Source organism: Hemitrygon akajei, chromosome 16 (assembly GCF_048418815.1).
Source record: "Hemitrygon akajei chromosome 16, sHemAka1.3, whole genome shotgun sequence".
Lineage (NCBI taxonomy): Eukaryota > Metazoa > Chordata > Chondrichthyes > Myliobatiformes > Dasyatidae > Hemitrygon > Hemitrygon akajei.
In genome coordinates, this window is record NC_133139.1 from 24,951,590 (window position 1) to 24,977,130 (window position 25,541).

Genomic DNA, 25,541 nt, shown 5'->3' on the forward strand with positions numbered 1-25,541 from the left:
GTTCTGAGAACAAACCCTGATAAGACAAACAACAGTATCCCTGTATACAGTAACTCTGACACCAGTTCATACTTTAGAATGGCAATATTAAAAAGAATTTGAGATTTTCCCATTCTAGTAATAGAGAGGGAGTCCTTACTGCTGGAGGTGTACAATGGAGGAATCAGAGCACAGTGGGAACAGTACTAAAGGAATGTTGTACTATTGGAAGAGATGTAATGAAAGAGTGCTGCACTCTTGGAAGGGAAACAATGAGGGAGGGCTGCACTCTGGGAAGGGCTAAATTATAGTGCAGTCAATCTCACATCATTGCAGTGTGGCCAATACTCTTCTTGTGTGGTAATCTGCACCTCTCTCACCTGAGTACGTTCTGGCTCTTGGTCTGTTTGACTCAATATCTGATGATGCGTCCAACTGGTCTTGCCTCTCTGGGCATGGCACTCGATGGCTGAGAGCGCAAAGCTCACTTTCATCCTCCGTGGAGAATGCAAACCAGGGCACAGTGTCGGAGCTAGCGGGACCATGACTGGGACCGTCAGCTTGGTCAGAGTGGGAAGTGGTTGAAGATGCTCCAGATCTTGGGCTGTTCAACAGAAAAGGCACCGGTAATTAGCTTAAACAGCTATGCACACAATGAATCTAACAATTGTGACAAAAAGATTAATCTTTGACCCATAATGCTGTGCTAATTCTTCCATACAGCTATAATTGCTATCATTTAATAAGAACTAAACCATACATATTCCTACACAAGCTATTGATAATAGTGTACTCATTCCCCCATTGGGCTGGTATCCATGTCAGCTCTTTTATACAGTAATGTCGTTACCATTCAACAAGAATTAAACCACGCACATTGTCTACAATGCATAGGTAAAAGAGCGAATTCTCCTCATGGTATACTTGTTAATATAAGAATTCCTATAGTATACTGGTATTGGTGACACTTTGCCCATAACGTCGGAGGTCTGCATGCTTGATAATGCAAATTCCCAAAATTGTACTGTTAATGTATAAACCCCATATTACATGGTATTAATGTGTACAATCCTCACACTACAGTGGTGCAAGTTTGCCCGTGCATTGATAATTGTCCACACATTTTGCACGACGTAATGGTATTTAGTGAACTGATTATGGTATACACATTTCCCCCTATGTGGTAGTTTTCACTCTGATACACTCTACTCCTTCAAACAATCCAGTGTTTGATAGCAGAAAATCCCTAAAAAAAAAATTAGGGAGAACAAAGCCATTATCTTCAGTCTTACTACATTCTCTCAGGACAGGCTGGGGCTCTGCTATTACCTGCTGACTGAGTGCTTCGGGCTGCTCTTACATACTCGCTCCTGTGCCTCCTCTCTGGGGTCTGCTGCTTCATGGCTCGTACTCAAAGAAGCTGCCAAAAACTCAGAGCTGCCATAAACCTGCAACATACCGGAAAATTAAACCTGCACACCCCAAGGGTTACACAAATTAAAGCCACTGAATCAGAATATGTAGCTGCACAACAGATCACTTTACACAATGGCATTGGACAATGCAATCAATGGCCAATTAACAGAAAATGCTGGAGAAGACCAGTGAGGCTACGTCCACACTAGACCGGATAATTCTGAAAAGGCCGGTTTCGCGTAAAAACGATAGGCGTCCACACTAGGCGTTTTTAAAAATACCTCTGTCCACATTGAAATGGATATTTCGGTGAATCTCCTCCTACTGCGCAGGCGCAGTACACATCTACCAAAAGCAAGCGACATGTTTGGTGTCGAATCTCACTGTGAAAGACGGTGTGTGTTTGTTCAGTCACAGACTAGTAAAACTTAAACGACGGGCAGCTGTTGGCTCTCGCGCATGAGGACTTAAAACTAAAAAAAACAATACTGGAGTGTATGGAGTCAACTGACAGGGAGTTCACAGACAGTATGACCCAGCTGACGATGAACATTGAAAAACTGACGAACTCTGTTGCATTAATAAAGCCCCTTGTTAAATGTATAAAACATGTCTGCATCAGTATTATCTTGTATTTCCATACAATGTTACATTAGGCTGTTACACATCTATTGTCAGAGAAGTACTTGCGTAAATAGGTAAACCACCTTCATATAAGCAAGGACAGAAAACAGGACAAAGTGAGTATACTTATTTATTCAGTAAGTTATGGGTCAAAGTACTTGGTGAGTACATTTCTAACTCTTCTGGCTTCAGTCTCGTTGCCGACTGTTCTGAAATTATTAGGTGCGTTCAAGAAGACAACGAAATGGCGCACTGCTGTCACAATCTGTTCCAGCACGTCATGACAGTGCTTTCATATTTCTCCAGTTACCCCGTCCACACTGATCTGCCCAAGCAGCGTTTTCAAAATTACACACCCTGGAGGGCGTTTCTGAAAAGCTCCAGTTTTGGGGGACGAAAATGCTGTTTTAGTGTGGACGAAGAGAAAAAGCTTCAGTTACAGATTTATCCGGTATAGTGTGGACATAGCCGAAGTCAGGCAGCATTGGTGGACGGGAGTAAACAGTTGATGTTTTTGGGATAAGACCTTGCATCAGGAGTCCTGAAGAAGGGTCGTGGCCCAAAGCGTTAATTGTTTATTCCCCTCTATAGATGCTACTTGACTTGCTGAGTTCCTCCAGCATTTGTGTGTGCGCCACTCAAGACTTCCAGCATCTGCAGAATCTCTTGTATCAAAGATGAATTAATTCACATTTAGAGGGAGGGATGGTGGGGCCAACAAAGCAGCCAGATCTCTGGATCTTCCACCAATGAATGCATAATGAGTGTTTAGGATGGTGCTCTATTAGCACTGTTTCTGTCAGTGCAGTGCTGCTCCTCAGTTCACTCCCTTCAGCAGTGCATCTTGCCTTTGGTACTGTGTCTCGGCAATGAGGGACAGTCATGCTCTGATAGTGTGCCCCCCCACCCCCCACAGAGCAGCTCTCCCAGAGGAGTGCTCCTTCCTTCCCACCCTATGTCTCTGTACCATACCTTACTGAAGCGGTGGGAACAGGACGAAAACTGTCGAATCTCCTGAGAAGATTCTTCGTCATTGGTGTCATCTTCCTCCTCAGACGCTAAATGCTGGTACCTCTCCGAGCGAGCTGCAGGAATACAGGGAACAGGATTCTCAGAGGCCCAGAAAGCATTCTTGGAGGATGGTAGCATCGTCACACGTGGGGGATGGTAGGAATCATGATCTCTGGCGTTACCCTCGGGATGCAAAACCACTGCAGGGACTCTGGGATTAAAATTTGGATGCAGACCACAGTATGGGGCACGGTAGTGTAGTGATTAGTGCAATCGCATTACAACCTCAGCAGTCACTGATTAGGATTTGGTTTCCGGCACTGCTTGTAAGGAGCTTGTACACTCTCTCTATGACCATGTGACTCCTCTCCGCGAGGTCCAGTTTCTTTCCACATTCCAAAGACACGGTTAGGATTAGTGAGTTGTGGGCATGCAATGTTGGAGCTAGAAGCAGGGTCACACTTGCAAGCTGCCCCCGGCACTATCTTCGCTGATTTGATTTGATGCACTGTGTGTTTTGACGTACATCTTTAGGAGTGTGGGAATTAATCTCATTAAGGGATCTGGGATTAAATACAGCAGAGGCACTCTGATTAATGAGGTAGCAAAGTGGTGTGGCTAGTACAGTTGCCAGAGACCTGGGTTCAGTCTTGATCTTGGGTTTGGTCTACCTACAGCTCACACTTTCTCCATGTGACCCCTCAGATTTCATCCAGGGATTCTGTTTCCTCCCATATCCCAAATATGGCCACGTATATTATACCCAGTAGTGAGTGGTGAAGTCAGGGGAGGGGACGAATTGATGAGAATGGGGGAGAAAAAAAAGTGGGATTAATGCTAGGTTAGTGTAAATGGGTGGCTGGTGGCCAGAGCAGATTCAGTGGGCTGAATGGTCTGTTTTCATGCTAATGACTCTATGAAGAACACTGGTATTAATCACAGCAAGGGCAGGAGTGGCTCCTTGGGCAATTTAAAGCCAGAAGATTTTTACATTGGTTCTAGACTCACTGTCGAAGTAGCTGGTGTCTTCGTCAGACTCGAGCTGAGGGATGAATTCAGCCTTCTGGCGCAGTAACCCGTTCCAGTCCAGCCGAGTAAAGAAGCCATGCTGTTTCACCTCAAGAGCCCCACCTGCAAACCAGAAAATTGTGGCAAACGTAAAACCCATTGCGATACTGAGACCCCCACATCCTCATAGTCCAATCCCACGTACTGACATTGCCTGATCTCATACCCAATCTGGTACAAAGTTCCACAGCTCAACAATGTCCAACACCACATCCAATGTGGTGTTGCCCCAGATATCTTTACAGACCAACGTCAAATACAATGAATGTTACAAGTCAATCTCACAGCCAAAGTGGTTACTGGTCACACAGACCAGCATAATCCATATTCACACCCAATACCATACTCAGTGAGTCCCACGCACTTGGACAGACCAATTCCAGACCCAGTGTGATACAGAGTCCAAAACTTTGAGCTCACACTCACTGCACCATGGATCTATGGATCAAAAGGTCACTAAGAGAGAGGGGGAGAGAGAACAAAAACAATGGTATAAGTTGCATTCTGAGATTGTTACTGGAATCTGGGGGATTTACTCAGTAACAGACTAATTAAGTTTTTGGGCAGCATAATACATACAAAGAGCTGGAGAAACTCAGCAGGTCAGGCAACATATATGGAAAGGAATAAACAGCTGATGTTTTGGGCCAAGATGCTTCTCTTCAAGGGTCGCAGCTCAAAACATTGTTTTTTTCCTTTTTATGGATGCTGTGTGACCTTCTGAATTCTCCAGCATTTTGTAATTGTTACTCGGGATTTCAGTATCAGCTCAATTTCTTGTTTAGTATTTGGATAGAATCAGCTAGAGCGAGACAAAAACAGATTGCGTTTGTAAAACTAGGCCTCATCCAACTAATCTGGCTGGGAACTAATGCCAATGGACAGGTAGGACAACGTCCATGGATGTTGTTTCTAGACAATACGGGGAGAAAAGATGAGGTACGAAGGTAAGCTAGCTAAGAATATAAAGGAGGATAGTAAAACCTTCTTTAGGTATGTGAGGAGGAAAAAATTAGTTAAGACCACAGTTGGGCCCTTGAAGGCGGAAACAGGTGAATTTATAATGGGGAACAAGGAAATGGCAGACGAGTTGAACAGGTATTTTGGATCTGTCTTCACTAGGGAAGACACAGACAATCTCCCAGATGTAATAGTGGCCAGAGGACCTAGGGTAATGGAGGAACTGAAGGAAATTCACATTAGGCAGAAAATGGTGTTGGGTAGACCGATGGGACTGAAGGCTGATAAATCCCCAGGGCCTGATGGTCTGCATCCCAGGGTACTTAAGGAGGTGGCTCTAGAAATCGTGGATGCATTGGTGATCATTTTCCAATGTTCTATAGATTCAGGATCAGTTCCTGGGGATTGGAGGATACCTAATGTTATCCCACTTTTTAAGAAAGGAGGGAGAGAGAAAACAGGGAATTATAGACCAGTTAGCCTGACATCAGTGGTGGGGAAGATGCTGGAGTCAATTATAAAAGATGAAATAGTGGCACATTTGGATTGCAGTAACAGGGTCGGTCCGAGTCAGCATGGATTTATGAAGGGGACATCATGCTTGACTAATCTTCTGGAATTTTTTGAGAACGTAACTATGAAAATGGACAAGGGAGAGCCAGTGGATGTAGTGTACCTGAACTTTCAGAAAGCCTTTGATAAGGTCCCACATAGGAGATTAGTGCGCAAAATTAGAGCACATGGTATTGGGGGTAGGGTACTGACATGGATAGAAAATTGGTTGGCAGACAGGAAACAAAGAGTAGGGATTAACGGGTCCTTTTCAGAATGGCAGGCAGTGACTAGATGGGGTACCACAAGGCTCGGTACTGGGACCGCAGCTATTTACAATATACATTATTTATTTAGATGAAGGGATTAAAAGTAACATTAGCAAATTTGCAGATGACACAAAGCTGGGTGGCAGTGTGAAATATGAGGATGTTAGGAGAATGCAGGGTGACTTGGACAGGTTGGGTGAGTGGGCAGATGCAGTTTAATGTGGATAAATGTGAGGTTATCCACTTTGGTGGCAAGAACAGGAAGACAGATTACTATCCGAATGGTGTCAAGTTAGGAAAAGGGGAAGTACAACGAGATCTAGGTGTTCTTGTACACCAGTCACTGAAAGGTACAGCAGGCAGTGAAGCTAATGGCATGTTGGCCTTCATAACAAGGGGCATTGAGTACAGGAGCAAAGAGGTCCTTCTGCAGTTGTACAGGACCCTGGTGAGACCACACCTGGAGTATTGTGTTCAGTTTTGGTCTCCAAATTTGAGGAAGGACATTCTTGCTATTGAGGGAGTGCAGCGTAGGTTCACGAGGTTAATTCCCGGGATGGTGGGACTGTCATATGTTGAAAGATTGGAGTGACTGGGCTTGTATACACTGGAATTTAGAAGGATGAGAGGGGATCTGATTGAAACATATAAGATTATTAAGGGATTGGACACACTAGAGGCAGGAAATATGTTCCCGATGTTGGTGGAGTCCAGAACCAGAGGCCACAGTTTAAGAATAAGGGGTAGGCCATTTAGAACGGAGTTCAGGAAAAACTTTTTCACCCAGAGAGTGGTGGATATGTGGAATGCTCTGCCCCAGAAGGCAGTGGAGGCCAATTCTCTGGATGCTTTCAAGAAAGAGTTAGATAGAGCTCTTAAAGATAGCAGAGTCAAGGGATATGGGGAGAAGGCAGGAATGGGGTTCTGATTGTGGATGATCAGCCGCGGTCACATTGAATGGCGGTGCCGGCTTGAAGGGCCGAATGGCCTACTCTTGGACCTATCGTCTATTGAAAGTATTTCTAATGTTTGAGAGAGCTTAACAGCCAACAAGATGGACATAAATAAAGGTCAAAGGCTCAAGACAGGGCTCACAAATATCAGGAGTGAATCAGAGTCAGTCCTTAAATCACTTTCTCATAAACCCACTGCCTTTGAGAGTTGACAATTGGTCTGAACACGTCAGTCAAAGGTCTGGGTTCTTACCAGTGCCCAGGCGATCGCGTGGATTCTGCCTCAGGAGCCTGGTGATGAGATCCTGGGCTTCCAAAGGGAGGGCCTCATCTTCACTTGGCCACATTATTTCATCTGGAACACATCACATCTCATTTGTCATTTCCAACTCAATTCATGGGACAGCTAAGTAATATCCACATCCAAGACTAACAGTGACATCAGATATTAGTGCTTAGGCTCATTGCCTTAGTAACTTAGAAAACCTACAGCACAATACAGGCCTTTTGGCCCACAAAGCTGTGCTGAACATGTCTCTACCTTGTGATCCTGTGGTCACACTCGCTGCCCTAGAGAGATTCCCTGTTCATCCTCTCTGTCCAGAGTGATTCAGTGCTCATCCTCTGTTTAGAGAATGATTCTGAGCTCGCAATCACTACCACCCCACTCCACTCTCAGGCCCCACCACCCTCAAGCCTAGCTCTGGTTCTATTGCATCACAGTTTTACATTAGCAGGAAAGCAATGCTCTGGTCAAAGTCTCACTCCCAACCCCATTCCCCTGGAACATGAACTTGTTGTCCATTGCAACTTACCGCTGACCACCTGCCCGAACAGTTCTTCCGGAGTCTCTCCGAAGAAAGGGACACAACCAACCAAGAATTCATACAGAATGATCCCCATGGCCCACCAGTCTACAGGTTTGCCATATCCTTGCCGGAGAATTACTTCAGGGGCAATGTATTCAGGGGTGCCGTAAACCTGTCAGAAATAAAACATTTCATTTCCAAATTGACCATAGAGCACCCAACTCCCCCTAAGCAAAAAATGACTCAGATCACTGAACCAGCATGGCACACTCTGACCACACCAACACCTGAAATTCCACTGCAAGATCCCGTCTCCATCAACACACCAACCCAGCTCTTCGTCCACTATGGTGTTTTCTGGGCTTACTGTGGACCATGTTGGGAAAGCTGAACGCTCTTAATGACATAATGCATGGGTCATCAGCAGCTCCAGTTTTATTCTTGTTGAAGGAAAACCACAACAGCACTTAGGTTGGATTCAGGTGCTCATATTGTACACACACGGCCAAATCAATTACACTCTATAACCACAAGTTCCTTACATAGACAAACCACATTGTTTTCCACCTTTGCAAATAAATGTGCGAACATTCTTCTCATGTCTACATCGTCATTATTAGTTCAGTCTACTGAAAGGCCTCCTCATCAGTTTAACCTCCTTTACCCTGCACTTGTCTTTGTTCCATGAATTGGAGAACCTGCACCTACTGCAAAGACAATATTCAGGGATTCATCTTTGAATCTGACTGAATACACCACAGTTGTCACTAACTTCATCAAAAGCCATGTGCCTTTGAGATCACACTGGACATACCAAAAGCAAAAGCCGTGGATGAACCAGGATATTTGCTGAGGGCTAGATCTGTGGCATTCAAGATCAGTGATCCAGAAGTCCAGGTACGATCTACGGAAGGCTATTTTAAGAATGAAGAAAACAATTCTGATTGAAGTTAGAGATGGAATGGGATGCACATTAGCTCTGGCAGGGTTTGCAGGCCCTTACTTTCTACAAACTCAAACCTAACATCATAAATAGCTGTGACATTTCACTCCCAGATGAGTGCAATGCCTTTTATGCATGCTTTGAAAAGGAGAATAAAACTACACCTTTGCAAATACCTGCAGCATCTGGTGACTCTGTGATCTCTGTCCCAGAGGGCGATGTCAGAATATCTTTCAAGAGGGTGAAGCCTCGCAAGGTGTCAGTCCCTGAAGGTGTACCTGGTAGGGCACTGAAAACTTGTGCCAACCAACTGTATTCAAAGATATCAACAATTTCTCACTGCTGAAGTCAGTGTTTCCCATCTGACTGCCCAACAAGGGCAAGGTGAGCTGCTTCAATGACTCTAGCCCAGTTGCACTCACATCTTCTGTGATGAAGTGCTTTGAGAGGTTGGTCATGGCCAGAATCAATTCCTGCCTAAGCAAGGACCTGGACCCACTGCAATTTACCTATCACCACAATAGGTCAATAACGGTGCAATCTCACTGGCTCTTAACTCGGCCTTGGCTCATCTGGACAATAGCAATACTTAGGTCAGATTGTTGTTTATTGATCAGCATACAACACAATCATACCCTCAATTTTAATCAAAAAGCTCTAAAAGCTGGGCCTTTATACCTCCTTCTGGAACTGGATCCTTGACTTCCTCATTGGGAGACCATAGTCTGTGAGGATCAGAAATAACATCTTCTCGTTGTTGACTATCAATGTTAGTGCATCTCAAGGATATGTACTTAGCCTACTGCTCTACTCTCCTACACCCACGACTGTGTGGCTAGGCACAGCTCAAATGCCACCAATAAATAATTATGTATTACAGTGTACTGCTGCTGCAAAACAACAAATTTCATGACAAATGTCAGTGATATTAAACCTGATTCTGATTGGCTTGACTTACTGTTGTTCAACATTGTTGAACTGTGTAAGTCGAATCCGGATAAAGTCACTCACAGACCGTATAAGTACAAACTCTTTAGTCAAAGCACCCGGGGCTTACTTAGTTAGTCGCTCAAACAGGAACAGTCTGTGACTGTTCCTGCCCGGTCCACCAACTAACTCACAATTCCCCTTACAAAATGGAGATAGTCGTTCAGATACCCCCCACACATACCAAGCTGGAGTCAGACTTATCTATTGCTTGACAGGACCAAGAGACAAATTACAGAACAGGTATAATGGCCTCATACACAAACAGGCTTGAGTGGTCTTATCTCTGCGCTTGACTGCACAAAGAAACAAGGATCTTGAAACACTGTCTAACTCTGAGGAGAAATATAGCTCAGCATGACTTAGCACATCTGTTGATCATCACTGGTTTCTTTCAGAAAGACAGGCTGCTATTGTTTAACTAACGTGTTAACCGTTTTATACACTTTATCAGAACTCTACTGTATATCTACATCAGGAATAGTCTCATCATCACTCATCACTTCAGTACCTACAAATAAATCTCTTGCTGTAATCAGCTCTGATTTTATTCCTAACACACATCAAATATCTCTTGAACTACACAGATGGATAACAGGAATGAGGTCCCATTGCTGGGTTTTGTGCTTGCACACTTTACACGTATTCCATGTATAGTGAAGATCTGTCTCAACTCTTCACTGGCACGTCAGCTGTTTCATAATTATATACATGGTTGATTTCAATCCATTTTGGGTCAGAAGGCATTTAGGGCAGTGTTGTTATCATTTTGACAGGGTGTTAACATGACACAAAACGTTGGAGGAATTCAGCACATCAGGCAGCATCTATGGAGAGGAATAAAGACCCAACGTTTCGGGTCAAAACCCTTTATGAGGACTCATTTGGATTCAATTTCAATCAAGATTCAATATGGCACCATTGAACAATCAGTTCTGCCATTTTCGTGGCTGTAATGGCTGTAGTGGTGTCTCAGGTGATTTACAGGTGAACTGTCTACAGTGACGTGACTGCTTCCAAATCTTTCTCAATTCATGGCCAGAGCGCAAAAAATCTGGAAATGGCTTTCCCATTGGCAATGTCAGTGTAGCTCATCTAAAATCCATTTTTTGAGAATTCTTGAAAGAATTACACAATGACTCCATTTCAGACAGCCCTGATCTGTAGATGATTCAGATCCAAGGTTGGTCTTCACTTGAACACTTTCCGCTGCTGCCCTGAGCTTTGTCTTTGAACATATTCTGCATCTGCTTTCACTCCCTCTGATTGGAGAGTTCCAAAGATTTCTAACCCTCAGCAAAAAACTCCACCTCACCTCCGTCTCAAATGAGTGATCAATTATTTTTGAACAGTAATACTCCTGTTCTAAGTTTTTCCACAAGAGAAAACATCTTTTACACATCTACCTAGTCAAGACCCCTCAGGATCTTCTATATTTCAATGGAGGCACAAGAGTCAAGTCACTTTTATTGTCATTTCGACCATAACTGCTGGTATAGAGACAACATTTTTCAGGACCATGGTGCATTGCTGGAATTTGGAGCAACAAACAACATGCTGGAGGAACTCAAAAGATCAAGCATTATCTATGGGAGGAAAGGAGTTGTCTACGTTTCAGGTTGAAACCCTGAATCAGTCCTGAAGCAGGCTTTCAACCCAAAACATTGACAATTCCTTTGGTCTGGCAAGTGCTGCCTGATCCACTGAGTTTCTCCAGCAGATTGTTAGTTATATATTTCAGTCATTGCCTCTCATTCTTCTAACTCCACCAGTACAATTATAGTTTGCCCAGTCTTGCCTCATATAAACTTACTCTGCAATTACATCCTCTCTTAAATAAGATGACTAATTCTGTATGTAGCATATCAGATATAGCCTCATTAATGTACAAGGCTCCAAACTGATGGTATTAACATCAATTTATCTAACTTTCAGTAACCACTCCCCTATGTCCCTGCCCTTTTTCCCTGATCCCACTGATCTCTGTCTCCCTAGCTCTTTCCTACCCTCTTCATCTGCCCTTCACCCACACATTCTTCCCACTGGTTCCCCTCCTCCATCTCCATACCTTTACTCCATGGTCCACGGTCCTCTCCTATCAGATTCCATCTTCTTTAGTCCTCGTCACTCTCATCTATCCCCCCCAACTTCTTACATCATTCCCATTCTCCTCCTTCCCTCACCGGGATCCACCTATCTCCTGCTAACTCTTGTTCCACCCCTTTCCCCCATCTTTTTATATTGGCCATCTTCCCCCTTTCTTTCCAGTCCTTTGAAGAGCCTTGATCCAAAATGCTGACTGCCCATATCCCTTCCATAGATGCTGCCTGACCTGCTGAGTTCCTCCAGATCCTTTCTGTGCTAAAGAATTATAACTACTTTTTCTTCAATGCTCCTAGCAATGAAAAAAGTTTTGTTAGTTTCCTAGTTACTGCCGTATTTGCATTCTAGCCTCTTGTGAATCAGACACAAGGATACCAGATCCCTCTGCAGCTCAGAACTCTGCAGTCTGTCACTATTTAGATAATATGCTCCTCTTTCAGTTTTTCTGTAAAACTAACAGATTTATATTTCCCACATTTGGCTCTGTGTGTCAGATCTCTTCAAAGATTTCAAAGTACATTTATTATCAAAGTACGTTTGCAGTATACAACCCTGAGATTTGTCTTCCTTACGAAAGACACGAAAGCCACAAAACAAAGAAAACCATGGAAGACATTCAATGAAAAACATCAAAAAAACAACAAAAACCAAATTGCTCAAACATCAACAAAAAAGTGAGCGACAAACACAGAATATAAAACACCAAAATCGAAAGAGTCCATATTCAATTTAGCTCAGTTTCTGATCTGTAGGACACTCCAATCAAAATCACCAAAATAGCAACAAAAAAAAAAGGAGTGACCAGAAACGAGAAACACATCATAATGTGAATGACAGAGTCCAATCCACACACTCACTCCTCAACTTTTCTCTATTTCTTTGCTCTTTCCACATACCATCTTCACAGCTTACAATCCTACCTATGACTAGTAAACTTGGTGACCATATTTTCGGTCCCTTCACTCAGGTCACTTGTAGAAATTGTAAGACATTGAGAGCCCAGGACTGATCCATCGTTACATCAGATAATTCATATGGTAATCCAGACACAGAGTGTCACCAATTACATTTCGCTTTGACAAACAATGTCGAAGCAGAAAATTCTTCTGTGATAACAAACTGCCCTCCTGTACATCTTCGGAGCTCCTATTGTTGGAACTTTTGTCCTCATGATTGTTAATAACAGTTTATGATCAGCAATAAGACCGAAGAGCCCTGCCAGCAGCAACTGAATACCAAAAAGAACTGCTTGTACTTCTTACCCAATGCATGTGCTATTAAGCTTGCCTTTGTTAGGAACATGTGAAGGAATTGCTTTAGACAGTTCCTGTTCACTGCGTGCCTGGTAATGGTGTCCACATCTGGGTTGTGCCATCGCACTCTAGCTTTAGGGTTCTGAATGTATCGCAGCAAACTCATGGAGATTTGCTACCAGTGAAACTCTGCATTTTGAGCATGAAGAAGTATATTATTGGCTTTGAAAAGCATCTCTATCTTCTCCTTTTATCATAAATTCTGTTGATGTGGCTCAAGTGCAGCTGCTGCCACCTGCACTTCTCTAGTCTGAGGCACCTGCACAGAGGCGTTCAGTGAGCCTGTACCAACACTTCCCTGTTCAGGTTGTTCAATGTCTTTTCTGCTGCACTTGCCTCACAACTGCAGAGACTTCCCGGAGTTTCACAACAAATGCAACGCTGTGAGAATGTGTTAAGAGTTGCAACAACAAATATTTTCCTGGCAGGGTAATTCACTTAGGAACTGAAACCACCTTCAGTGCTGGTTGTGGCTTATCCTGGTTTGGGTATCTTTCTATGCTGGGAGAGCTGGTACGATTTAAATGCATTATGTCCACAAAATCAAGAGTTTTCAAGTATGGTCATGGAGTTTAGGCCACAAGAACTGAAGACCCAAAAGACAAAGGAGCAGAATTAGGCCATTGCCATTTGACCCATTCCGTCATGGCTGATTTATTATCCTTCTCAAACCCATTCTGCCTTCTCTCCGTAACCTTCGACGTCCTTACTAATCAAAAATCTGCCAACCTCTGCTCTAAATATACCCAATGACTTGGCCTGCACAGCTATCTATAGCAATGAATTTCACACATTCACCACCCTCTCATTAATTAAATTGCTCCTCATCTCTGTTCTAAAGGGACATCCTTCCATTCTGAGTCTTTGCACTCTGGTCCTAGACTGTCCCGCTACAGGAAACATCCTCTCCATGTATCTGGATGAAAAAAAGGTCCACCAACACATGGTACTGAGGCTGCACATACAAAGGGTATTCAAATATTATACACAGATACACACCATATTCTGACCCCACTCCCCCCCCCCCCCCCCCCACACTGTACCTGTTTATCGATGAACTCCCGGGTATCTTTCCCAAAGTGGTCCTCGTAGAGGTTGGTGGTCAGGTTCATAAGTCCAATCCGTGAGAGGCCAAAGTCAGTCAGCTTGATGTGACCCATGGCAGTGATCAGCAGACTGGAATCACATAAACAAAGTGAACATAAACAGAGGGACAATCTGACAGACATTCTGAAGAGACACAACTGGACCAATGAAGTGGTAACATCAGCAATGGTGAGTGGGGAGTTATCATTTGACAAATGGTCAGTGCAGAGGGACAACCTGAACTCTAGTCAGTGCAAATTTTAAGTTTTATTTTTATTTATTTAGAGATAAAGTATGGTAACAGGCCCTTCCAGCCCAACGAGCCTGCCCTGTCCATTTTACCCATGTGATTATCCTATTACCTCACAGATCTTTGGACTGTGGGAGGAAACTGCAGCACTCAAAGGAAACCCACACGATCATGGGCAGAATGTATAAACTCATTACAGGCAATGGTGGAATTGAACCTTGGTCACTGGTGTTTTAATAGCGTTATGCTAACTGCTATACTACTGTGCTACTCTTAAGTATAAGCCCAACTCTGATACCTGGCGCCACCACTAGTCACAGGCCTCCAGTGCAAAAAAACCCTTCTATTAACACCCTCTGCTTCCTAGCATAATGCCAATTACTTATCCTCTTAGCTAGCTCACAGACTATTAGTTGACTCTTGGTCAGTGCAAAGTCATGCCTTGAGAAACGGTCAGTACAGAGCAATACTTGGCCAAAGGTCAGCATGGTGTGACAACGGAAACGCTGATCAGCACAGAAGGGCGCTCTGAATAACCGTCATGACAGAGTGACCACTTGCCCAATGGCCAGGAGTGGCAGCTCAGAGAATGGTCAGTGCAGACTGGTGACGGTCAGCAGTCAGGATGGTAATGCTTCCACAAGCATCCAATCCCTCCACCATCGATGAACAGTTGAGGCAGTGTGTACTATCTACAAGATGCACTGCAACAACACACTAAAGTTCCCAAGGCACCACCTTCCAGACCCCACGACCACTACCATCTAGAAGGATGAGAACAGCAGATACCTGGGAACACCACCACTTGGAAATCCCCCTCCAAGTCACTCACCATCCTGACTCGGAAACATATCGCTGCTCCTCTAATGTCACTGGGTCAAAATCACGAAATTCCCTCCCTAACAGCACTGTGGGTGTACCTACACCTCAGGGACTGCAACGGTTCAAGAAGGCAGCTCTTCACCACTTTCTCAAGGGCAAAAAATGCTGGCTTAGCTGGCAATGCCCACATTCCAATTTTAAAAAAAAGTCTGAGTGGAATGTTGAATTAATAATCAAAATCTATCAATCCTAGATTTAAAATTAATGAATGATCAACCACTGAGCTAGCTTCTATCCGTAAGGACCTGGCACTTCAGATAGTGGATTATAATTTCTACTCTCAACAATCACACAGCCTATCTAGACAACTTCAATCAAATTGCCACAAGACTCCACTTCCCTAAAATGTGCTGCCCAGAACTGCTCGCAGTGTTGTCTGAATACGGCCTCTAATGTCTCATTCTCCTTCCATCTGTCTCTCTTCTCTATCCTCCTATATTTCATTCTTTCCATTCATCATTCCTTCTCCTGTGCTCCCTTTCAAGTCACTGGGGCCCCAGTTTCCACACTCCCTTTAAGCTTACAGATGTGGCACAACCTCTACCCCTTTATCCGCGGACTATAAAGACTAGCTTTCTCTTATTATTTGTTTCCTGTGTCATGAGTCATGACACTTTAGTCATACAGATCACAGAACAAAGGAAGCATATAAAAATATCTCCATTTAAAACAGAGCAATGAAATTGGTAGAAAGACAAAGTTATGGGCTTATTGGGTCTTTTAACAAGGTCAATGAACTAATGCCACAAAGAGGAATACATCTAAAAGACTTCACAGAGCCAATGTTTAACTGATGGAAGTTGAGAATTCAATATTCCACTGTACTTTTAGAAGGAATTGCAAAATGGAAAGTGGGGAAGGGTAAATGCAGGACATTGACACAATTGAGAAGGCCCTGAGCTCTATAAGTTAACACATAGAATCAGTCTGAATGCAACCAAGGGAACATAAATGTTGGTGTGTGCTTTCTGCAGGCCTCCCAAACAGTGCAGCGGAACTCTAATAACCTGGCATGCTTGATATCTGCCAGGCTAGCAGATACTTTGAACTTTTAGATATTACTTCCTATTAATATCCCAGTATTTTAAAATTATTTTCTTTCAGATATTCTATGGTATTATAGACACGAGAAACTCTGTCAGTGCTGGAAATCCAAAGCAACACACACAAAATGCTGGAGGAACTTAGCAGGCCTGGCAGCATCTACGGAAATGAATAAACAGTCAATGTTTCCGGCCGAGACCCTTCTTTGGGACTGAGAAGGGGGAAGATACCAGAATAAAAAGGTGGGGGAGGGGGAGGGAAGAAGGCTAGCTGGAAAGTGATATGTGAAGCCAGGTAGACGGGAAAGGTCAAGGACTGGAGAAGAAGAAATCCGATAGGAGACGAGAGTGGACCATTGGAAAAAGGGAAGAGGGAACTCAGGAGAAATAACAGGCAGGTGAGAAGAGGTAAAGGGTCAGAGTAGGAAATAGAGTGGGGGGAGGGTGGAATTTTGTTTATTGGAAGGTGAAATTGATATTCATGCCATCGGGTTAGAGGGTAACCAGATGGAATACAAGGTGTTTCTCCACCACCCTGAGGGTGGCCTCATTTTGGACTCCGTAAGCTTAAAGGGAGTGTGGAAACTGGGGCCCCAGCGACTTGAAAGGGAGCACAGGAGAAGGAATGATGAATGGAAAGAATGAAATATAAGAGGAGAGAGAAGAGAGACAAATGGAAGGAGAATGAGACATTAGAGGAATGGGGGGAGAAAAAAGAAAAAAAAGAGCACAAAGGAAAAATAGAGTAGAGAAAAGTTTGAGAAAGTTAGATAGAGATAGACGAGACATTTCTTTCCTGATTTGAAGAAGATCAGGTGCTCTCACATGTTGTTGCTTACTTGTCTGGTTTGAGGTCCCGGTGAACAATGCCATAATTATGGAGATATTCCAAGGCCAGAACTGTTTCTGCAAAGTACATTCTGCTCATGTCAACTGGCAGGGGACCAATATTCTTCAAGAGATTTGCACAGTCTCCACCTAAACACATGAAGCATAGAGAGTCACACCAAGTGCTGGAGCCTTCTTTAGCTGAATCATACTCACTAGGATATCCCACTCTCGTAGCTTCTGTTATATCCCATTCCACAGACTTCTGCTACACGCACTACCCAGGTTAGCAATACTCAACTGGCAGGTCCCCTGCTGTGCTCTCTTTCCTGTGCGCACGCACGCACGCACACACTTCTCAAACTGTGATCTCTAGATCCCAATGTATTGATGTTCTGGACAGAGTCTCACAAACTTGGTCATACTTTTAATTTTGTCCTTGGAAATGAAAGTCCTGGGATCATACAGCAGGTGACTCAGAACCTCCAGTACAGCGGAGACACTGAGATCCTGCAGTCGTGACCCTAGTGACCCAGAACCTGAAGTTCCAGATCCCAATTATTAAGGGTTGCAGAGTCGCGAGCTCCAGTGACAATGGTATTATCTATCCAAGGCCTGAGATTTTGGCCACAGTCAGAGGGTCAAACCCCAGCTACATATTTGGCCTGACAATCCTGAGCAGTAAGAAATCCTTGCTCATGACCCTGAGGCTTACCTTCCACATACTCCATCACCATGCACAGATGGCGCCTAGTCTCAAAAGAACAATACATGCTGACAACGAACGGGTTCTCTGCGAACGTTAGGATGTCTCGCTCAACGAACACTTGCTGGATTTGGTTCCTCAGGATCAAGTTGTGCTTATTTACCTTCTTCATGGCAAATCGTTGTCTTGTTTCTATATGTCGGACCAGATAGACAGCCCTGGGGGAAAAAACACCCAGTCACAAACACATTCACTGCGACCTGCTGTTGTCAAAGGGAAAGGGGCGAAATGGTTGTGTGTCTGACCTACCCATATGCCCCATTGCTGATCAGCTTAATCGTCTCAAAATCACTCTCGGTAGGTATTCTGCGCAGTGGAATTGATCCAGCTCGTTGCTGAGAAAACAACACTTCGTGAATTTTTTAAAAAACTCTTCCATTTCAACAATTCAGTAATTCATTGGAAATTGTAAGCATGAGAAACAAAATGCGACCAATTGAGCCTTTCCCAAAACTGTTGCCACTTGCCTTGAACTTCTGTGCCTTGCACTCTGCTTCCTGCCATGTACCTCCAAATGCACTGAAGCTAAAGACTTGCCTTTTTAAATATGCAAACAGTGAATCAAAGTGGAAAGGCCAGCCCCCATTCTGCACACAGCAAGCTCCACAAACCGAAGTGTATAATGGTCACAAGGTCTACGTATGTCTGTATTGGAGATGCAGCAGGATGCTGCCTAGGTTAGAGCACGTGTTTTATGAGGATACATTGAGCAACCAAAGGCTCTTCTCTTTGAAGCAAAGGAGGATGAGAGGTAATTTGATAGAACTGTACAAAATGAGTCAACAATTCAGGAATAGCTTCTTTCCCTCTGCCATCAGATTTCTAAATGGACATTGAACCCATGAGCATTATCTCACTACTTTTTTTTCTTACTGTAATATATATATTCTTTCTGTAATTTACATTTTTATTATGTATTGCAATATACTGCTGCCACATGACAACAAATTTCATGGCATATACAGTAATAATAAACCTGATTCTGATTTCTGATAAGAGGAATAGATAGAGTGGATAGACAGAGACTTTTTCCTTGGGAAGAAATGGCTAATACCGGGGGGATAATTTTAAGGTGATTGGTGGAAAGTATAGGGAGGGATGTCAGTGGCAAGTTCTTTACACAGTGAGTAGTGAGCAAATGGAACACCCTGCCAGGGATGGTGGTAGAGGCAGATACATTAGGGGCATTTAAGAAACTCATAGCTAGTTACATGGATAATAGAAAAACGGAGGAAGGAAGGATTAGGTTGATCTTAGAGTAGGTTAAAAGGTCAGCACGACATTGTGGGCAAAAGGGCCTGTACTTTTCTGTAGTGTTCTATGTTCTATAACAATCATTGGCAGGTGGCCCTTCTTACAGTGCAGCACCCTGTTTATACTGTCCATCTAGTAATGTAGCTTTTCTTCAGTACCCGCCCTCCTCCCCCCGATAACGCAATAGTCCTTCAGCACTGTTTCGCAAATAATGTGATATTCCCTTAGCCCTACTCCTCTGGAGTTGCCAGGACACTAATGGTTTCTGAAGTTACAGTGGTTGATGTGCTAAAGGCAGTTGAATCATACTGCTTATGCTCACAATGTCTTCATATCACTAAAGCATGATTCTGGAAGTGAAAAACTACCAAAACCAGACTTTCCTGTGCCATCTTAGCACCAGTTTCCTTGCAAGAAATAAGCTCCAGCTCATTTGGTCTGAACAGAAATAATTCTGCAATACTCACATCCTGAGACTCATCTGTATTTGGGAAGATTGTGGTAGCACTGTCCAGCTCAACCATTTCTGAGTTAAAGAAAAAACAATTTCAGAAACAGGATTAAGCTCAGCACACATCAAGCTCATAAAGTCCACAGAGTGATGTATGATTGAATATGGTCAGGGAAACATAAGACCTCACGGTGTTAATAGAGACAGATTATTAGTAATGGGCTTCTGTAACATAACCCAGATTTTTACCATGGAGTGGATCCTTTGTCAATCCCAGCTGACTAATGATATATCGAGGGATATCAGTCTTAATCCCTTGTCCAATTTTTGCATGACCCTCAGCTGCTTCCAGTAAATGGTAGAATTCCTCAGGGTCAAATTCCTGTCACCAAATCAGATGATAATTGTTAGATAGCAACCAGACAAAGATGTTCAGACAGGCTGAGGACAACTAACAATATAATTTTCTTTTCAGGATAACAATCCCTAATCAGTCTGGTTTATACATGACTCCAGATCTAGCAACAAAGCTGAACCTTTGCTACATCCTCAGTTCACAGATAATTAGGGATATACAGTAATGCCAACATGAACAATGATCTAGATATCCAAGAAATGTATTTACAACAAAACTCACTTTAACAGTGCAATATCCCTGTGTTGAAGGATAAAGGTCACTCCTTCCATAAGTGACTATACATTGTTTATTCAAGGAGAATGTCACTCAATGTAATTTATTAATGATTTATGCAGTGTGTCAGTCCCTGTGTGACCATGCAGAGGCACTGTTTACTTAGAGTGAGGGTCATTCATTCTAACTGAAGGTTAGGCACTGATCACTCGCTATGTAACTTCTCAAAGTGCCTACGTATTCAAAGTGATGGTTGCTCTCTGTGTTGCTTGGTAGCTGCTAATTATTCAGGGTAACCTCACCCATGCTGCAACTGTACGGATCCTGCTTATTAAGGGTGAGGTGTTGTACATTCGAAGAACAAAAGCAGATACAGTAAATGGCAGGTACACCAAGGTACAGAGGGATCTCAGAGTAAGAGTCCATAGCTGACTAAAAATGGCACCACAAGCAGGCTGATAAAGAATGCATGAGGCATACTTGTCAAAGTGCTGAATAAGAAAGCCAGGAAGTCACGTTGCAGCTGCAAAAGATGTCAGGCTGCATTTTGACACGTGTCGTTCTGGTCACTGATACAGGAAGAATGTTGGGGCTTTGAAGAGGATGCATAGGAGGTACACCAGGATATTCTCTAAATTAGCAGGGTAGTAGCTATAAGGAGAGGTTGGACAAACTTGGCTTGTTTTTTCTAGTGTCACAAACTGAGTGGTCACCTTACAGAATATATAAAATCATCTGTGGTTTAGACAAGGTTAGACACTCAGGGGCATTTTCCTGGGGTGGCACTGTCAAATACCAGAGGGCTTGGTTTTGAGGTGAGAGGGAGGAAGTTTAAAGGAGATTTACGAAGCAAGTTTTATTTTTACACAGAGAACAGTAGGTTCATGGAACTTGCTGCCGGGGTAGTGCTGGAAGCAGACACAATAGAGGTGTTTGGCCAAGCACAGAAGCAGGCCGTGTATAAAGGGATAGAGACCATTTGCAGGCAGATGGGATTAGTTCCATTTGGCAATATGGTTGGCACAGAATCGTGGCTGAATGGCCTGTTCCTGTACTATTTCGTGTTCATGGTCGGTGTAACTGTACAGAGTTGCTGTTTATTCAAGGCGAGGGTCAATCATAGTGTAATTATGTTACAGGGACTATTCATTCAGGGTGAGGGTCACTGACTGTGTAATTATACAAAACACTTATTTGGGTGAGGGTGACTCAGTGCAACTGTATAATGTTACCATTCACTTAGGGTGAGGATTACAACCTGTGCGATTGTACAGACCCACAGTTAGCTCCTAGTGAGGACCCTTCACAGTGTAACTCTACATGATCACTGTTTCTTTCAGTGGTGGTGTGGGATGGGTGCTATCCACAGTACTGTGTAAAAGTCTTCAGCACATATAATTTTATGTATTGCATTGTATTGCTGCTAAAAAAAATCATGACATGTGAGTGACGATAAACCTGATTCTGATCTGGGTCTCTATTGCAGACAGAGAGTAGGAAGGGGGCAGGGAGAGGGGAATCATAGTTGGGAAAGGGGGAAGGGAGAAGGGAGGGAGCAGAAGCACCACAGAGACATTCTGTAATGATCAATAAATCAATTGTTTGGAATCAAATGACCTTGCCTGGTGTCTCAGAGTTGGGTGTGTCTCCATTTGCGCCTGGCACTCTTTCTCTGCCACCTGTCCTCCACCCCTCCCGTGGTGTTCCACTCTTGCCATTCCCAACATCCTTTGCTCCTGCCAGATGTACAAACCTGCTCTCTGCTCCATATTGACAAATATAGTACCGGCCTAAATCTTGGGCACCCTGGCAATGCCCAAGACTTATGCTCAGTACTGTACTGTGAATTCCAGGGGGTTTCTCTTTCTGCCTTAATGCAATTTCTTAAGGACTGGCAAGTAAGACCCTGAGATACTCACCAAACACTCGAGCAGGCGAGCCGGTCGAGCAATGATCATCAGCAATTTCTTCACCAGCTGAGTAATGAATGTCACCTCCTCACTGTCCGAGCGGTCAAAGGCCTGGAGACAGAAGCAGAGCACAGCAATGGGGAACTGGGATGCAATGGAAGGGGGTAAATATACAAGAAGAAGCAGGAAGCAGAGTGAACAGAAAGGGAGGAACGCAGTCCAATCCTCCCTCCAACTCAGTTCCTGCTCAACAAATTGTTGTTTGGGATGGCTCCACGCAGACCTCTCGCTCTGGAGGTGATCAGAGTTCGGGCTGCGGACTGTCATCCCAGCTGAGTTCAAAAGATGATAAATACAAGCTGTGAATGGCAGTGGATCCCTGGTTGCAGGATGCGAGGATCCAGACTCAAAGTACGTACAGTTATTATCATTAGGTCAGAGTCAGGGACGTTCACTGGTTAACTCCATTCTCAAAAAGCAGCCACAACTGCATGAGGCAGGATTTGGACAACATTCAGGCATGAGAAGCAGCAAGTAACATCTATGCCACAGGAATGCCAGGCAATGGCCACCTTCGTCAAGAGAGTCTAACTCCCTTCCCTTGTCATTATAATCACTGAGTCCCTAACACAAACATCCAGGAAGTCATCACTGAACAGTCAGCCAAGCCACACAAATTCTATGGCTACAGGACAGAGGCTGAATACACTGTGGTGAGTGACTCATCTCATAATGGGAAATTTTTCCAGCATGACAGTGTGGGTTGTTGGGGGGGGAGGGGGAGTCCCAGTTGGAGTGCAGTGGGGGGGGGGGGGGGAGGTTTGGAAGTGTGGGGATTTATACAGCAGTTAGTGGTATATGAGTTTGTGGATGTGTTTGGGATAGTTACAACACAGGGTCAAGGTTATATCTGGTAGTCTCATTTTGAGAAGGATTTGGAAGATGGAGAGGAGATATACCAGGATGCTGCCTGGTCTAGAGGGCATGTCTTATGAGGACAGGTTGAGTGAGCTACAGCTTTCCTCTTTGGAGCAAGAGTGTTTGATAGAGGTGTACAAGATGATATGAAGCATAGATTGAGAGAGGTTAGCCAAAGACTTGTACCCAGGGTGGAAATGACTATAATTTTAAGGTGGTTGGAGAAAAGCATAGGGGGAATGTCAGAGTTTAAGTATTTTACACAGAGAATATTGAATGTGGAACTCTCTGCCAGGGTTGGTCCTAGAATCAGATGTATAGAGCCATTTAAGAAACTCTAAGATAGGCACGTGGATGATAGAAAAATGGAGGCTATGTAGGAGTGAAAGGTTAGATTGATCTTAAAGTTAATAGGTCAACACAACATTGTGGATCTACGGGCCTGTGCTGTGCTGTACTGTAATATTTTATGTTACAAGTTTGAAGGTGCGGTATTGGTTGGTGGGGCTTATAGATGGGCTTTGGCTTTTTGCAACCGGATTTGGGCATGTGCAGTTTTGCAAGTGGCAATTAGGCGAGGGGGTTAATAGTGCTGTAAGGATGTGGTTGCATGCAGGGTTTGTCTGGGTCACCCACAGCTGTGTGTAGAGATGGGTCAGGTTATAACTCACATCATGCAACAACTTTTCCAGATTTTCCTGTAACTCCAGGAAGTAGCGTGAAGTGACAAGGGCCTCCTGTGACTTGTCCAGACAGTCCCGGGCCAGCTCAATGATCTGATGGTGGATGAATCCCAGCACTCCATCGGCCAGGGGCAAAACAGCTTTAGGCGAGAAGCTGCTGATGATCTCCTGCAGTTTCTCCTCCATCTGAGCAGTCGCCTGTAAACAACAGAGTATAAAGTGGAGCGGATAGTAAGAGGCAAGACCATTATACACAGAGCACTACTGAAGTAGATATATGACTGTGGTAGGATACAAAACTGGAGCATACTTCACTTTTCAGTAAAATTGGATCCTGGCTTCAGCTCCACTTACCCAAACTTTCAATTGCCTATAGTAAAAATGCTATAGTCAAAAATATATTCAGTGTCTCAGCCTCCACAGCATTCTGTAGTAAGGTATTCCAAAAGTGCACATCCATCTGACTGAGTTTTTCCAAGAGATAACTAAGTGTGCCAAGAACAGGCAGTGCTGTTAACCTGACCAGCATGGACTTCCGTAAACCCTTTGATGAGCTCCAACATGAGAATGTAGCCCATAAAAATGTGTTCACGGCATCCAAATTGCCCACGGTAAACTGGATCTAAATTGCCAATGGCAAACTGGATCCAAAAGTAGCTTGATGATAGATGGGTGATAGTTGATTGTTTTTCCAACTGGAAGCCCGTGACCAGTGGTGTACAAGGATTGGCGCTGGGAACTTTACTGTTTGTTATATACAATGAGGATGTCGACAAATGATCAAGGTGCTTGCAGACAACCTGAAACTTGGCAATGTTGTTGATAGTGAAGAGGGCTAGCCATAGGATATCTTTGATGAGTTTGGAAAGATGGACAGAGCAATGACACATGGAAATTAATCGTGGAAAATGTTGGGATGACTGATAAGTAGATCCCTGGAAGTACTGAAGAACAGAGGAACCTTGATATACTCAGACAGATAAGAAGGCATACAAGTTACTTGCTTTTATTACAGTAGATGGGACATTTAAGAGTAGAGGGGTTATGGTACAACAATATTAAATATTTTCCCATTATTTTCTGTTTTTATTTTGGATTTCTAGTAACTGCAGTTTCTGATTTTCATGTTATATAAAATATTAGTTAAGCTGCAGCTGGAGTGTTATGTGTAGCTGTGTTCATTACCTCATAAGAACTAAGTGATTCAACTGAAGTGAGTGTGGGATGGGGGGTGGAATGGAACATAACAGCAATGAGGAGAGACTGAGTAGGCTTGATGTTTGTTTTACTAGGAGCAGAGTAAAACAAACAATCAGGGACCTGACTGAAGTGTATAAAAGTACGAAGGGCATGGACAGGGTAGGTCGTGGGAAGCTTTTGCTCTTAGAAAAGTTGGCTACAACAAAGGGGCATAGCTTTAAGGTAAAGGACTGAGGATTTAAAGAAGTTGAAGCACTCGGGAATCTTACAAGTTTCAGTAAAATTACCTCCCATTTTTCTAAACCCCAATTAGTTTAGATCCAACTGTTTAATCATTCATCTCAGGGTAATCTCTTCATCCCAGGAGTTAACCTTGTCAACCTTCTCTAAATTGCCTCCTGGGTAATTATAGACTTCCTTAAATAAGGAAGCAGAAGCTAAATGTAGTGCTGTGGGTGTGATCTCAACAAAGCTCTGAAACACAATGGTGGAAATCATGCTGTCAGTTTCTGCAATATCGTTTGAAGAATAAATCCTGGCAGGTCACTGACAAGAACATTTTCCCAATGACGGGTGAACTGGTGATGCAGAGCATAAGTAGGGACTCACAACTTTCTCTTTCAGTGGAACTCACCCAGATTTACACTGGAAT

General features: G+C 43.6%; 1 protein-coding gene across 2 annotated transcripts in view; it reads right to left on the reverse strand.

Moving 5' to 3' along the window:
* LOC140739842 (microtubule-associated serine/threonine-protein kinase 3-like) overlaps positions 1–25,541 on the reverse strand; it is an 86,651-nt gene that overhangs the window by 22,634 nt on the left and 38,476 nt on the right. For both annotated transcript variants that reach the window (XM_073068436.1, XM_073068435.1), the window contains 14 exons: positions 23,678–23,887; positions 22,098–22,199; positions 19,797–19,929; positions 19,564–19,622; positions 18,092–18,177; positions 17,792–18,000; positions 17,088–17,226; positions 14,031–14,163; positions 7,648–7,813; positions 7,086–7,187; positions 4,039–4,161; positions 2,992–3,104; positions 1,309–1,427; positions 360–583 (listed from right to left, as the gene is read on the reverse strand). In XM_073068436.1, the coding sequence (XP_072924537.1) occupies positions 360–583; positions 1,309–1,427; positions 2,992–3,104; positions 4,039–4,161; positions 7,086–7,187; positions 7,648–7,813; positions 14,031–14,163; positions 17,088–17,226; positions 17,792–18,000; positions 18,092–18,177; positions 19,564–19,622; positions 19,797–19,929; positions 22,098–22,199; positions 23,678–23,887 (1,918 nt within the window). The remainder of the gene's footprint in view (positions 1–359; positions 584–1,308; positions 1,428–2,991; positions 3,105–4,038; positions 4,162–7,085; positions 7,188–7,647; positions 7,814–14,030; positions 14,164–17,087; positions 17,227–17,791; positions 18,001–18,091; positions 18,178–19,563; positions 19,623–19,796; positions 19,930–22,097; positions 22,200–23,677; positions 23,888–25,541) is intronic.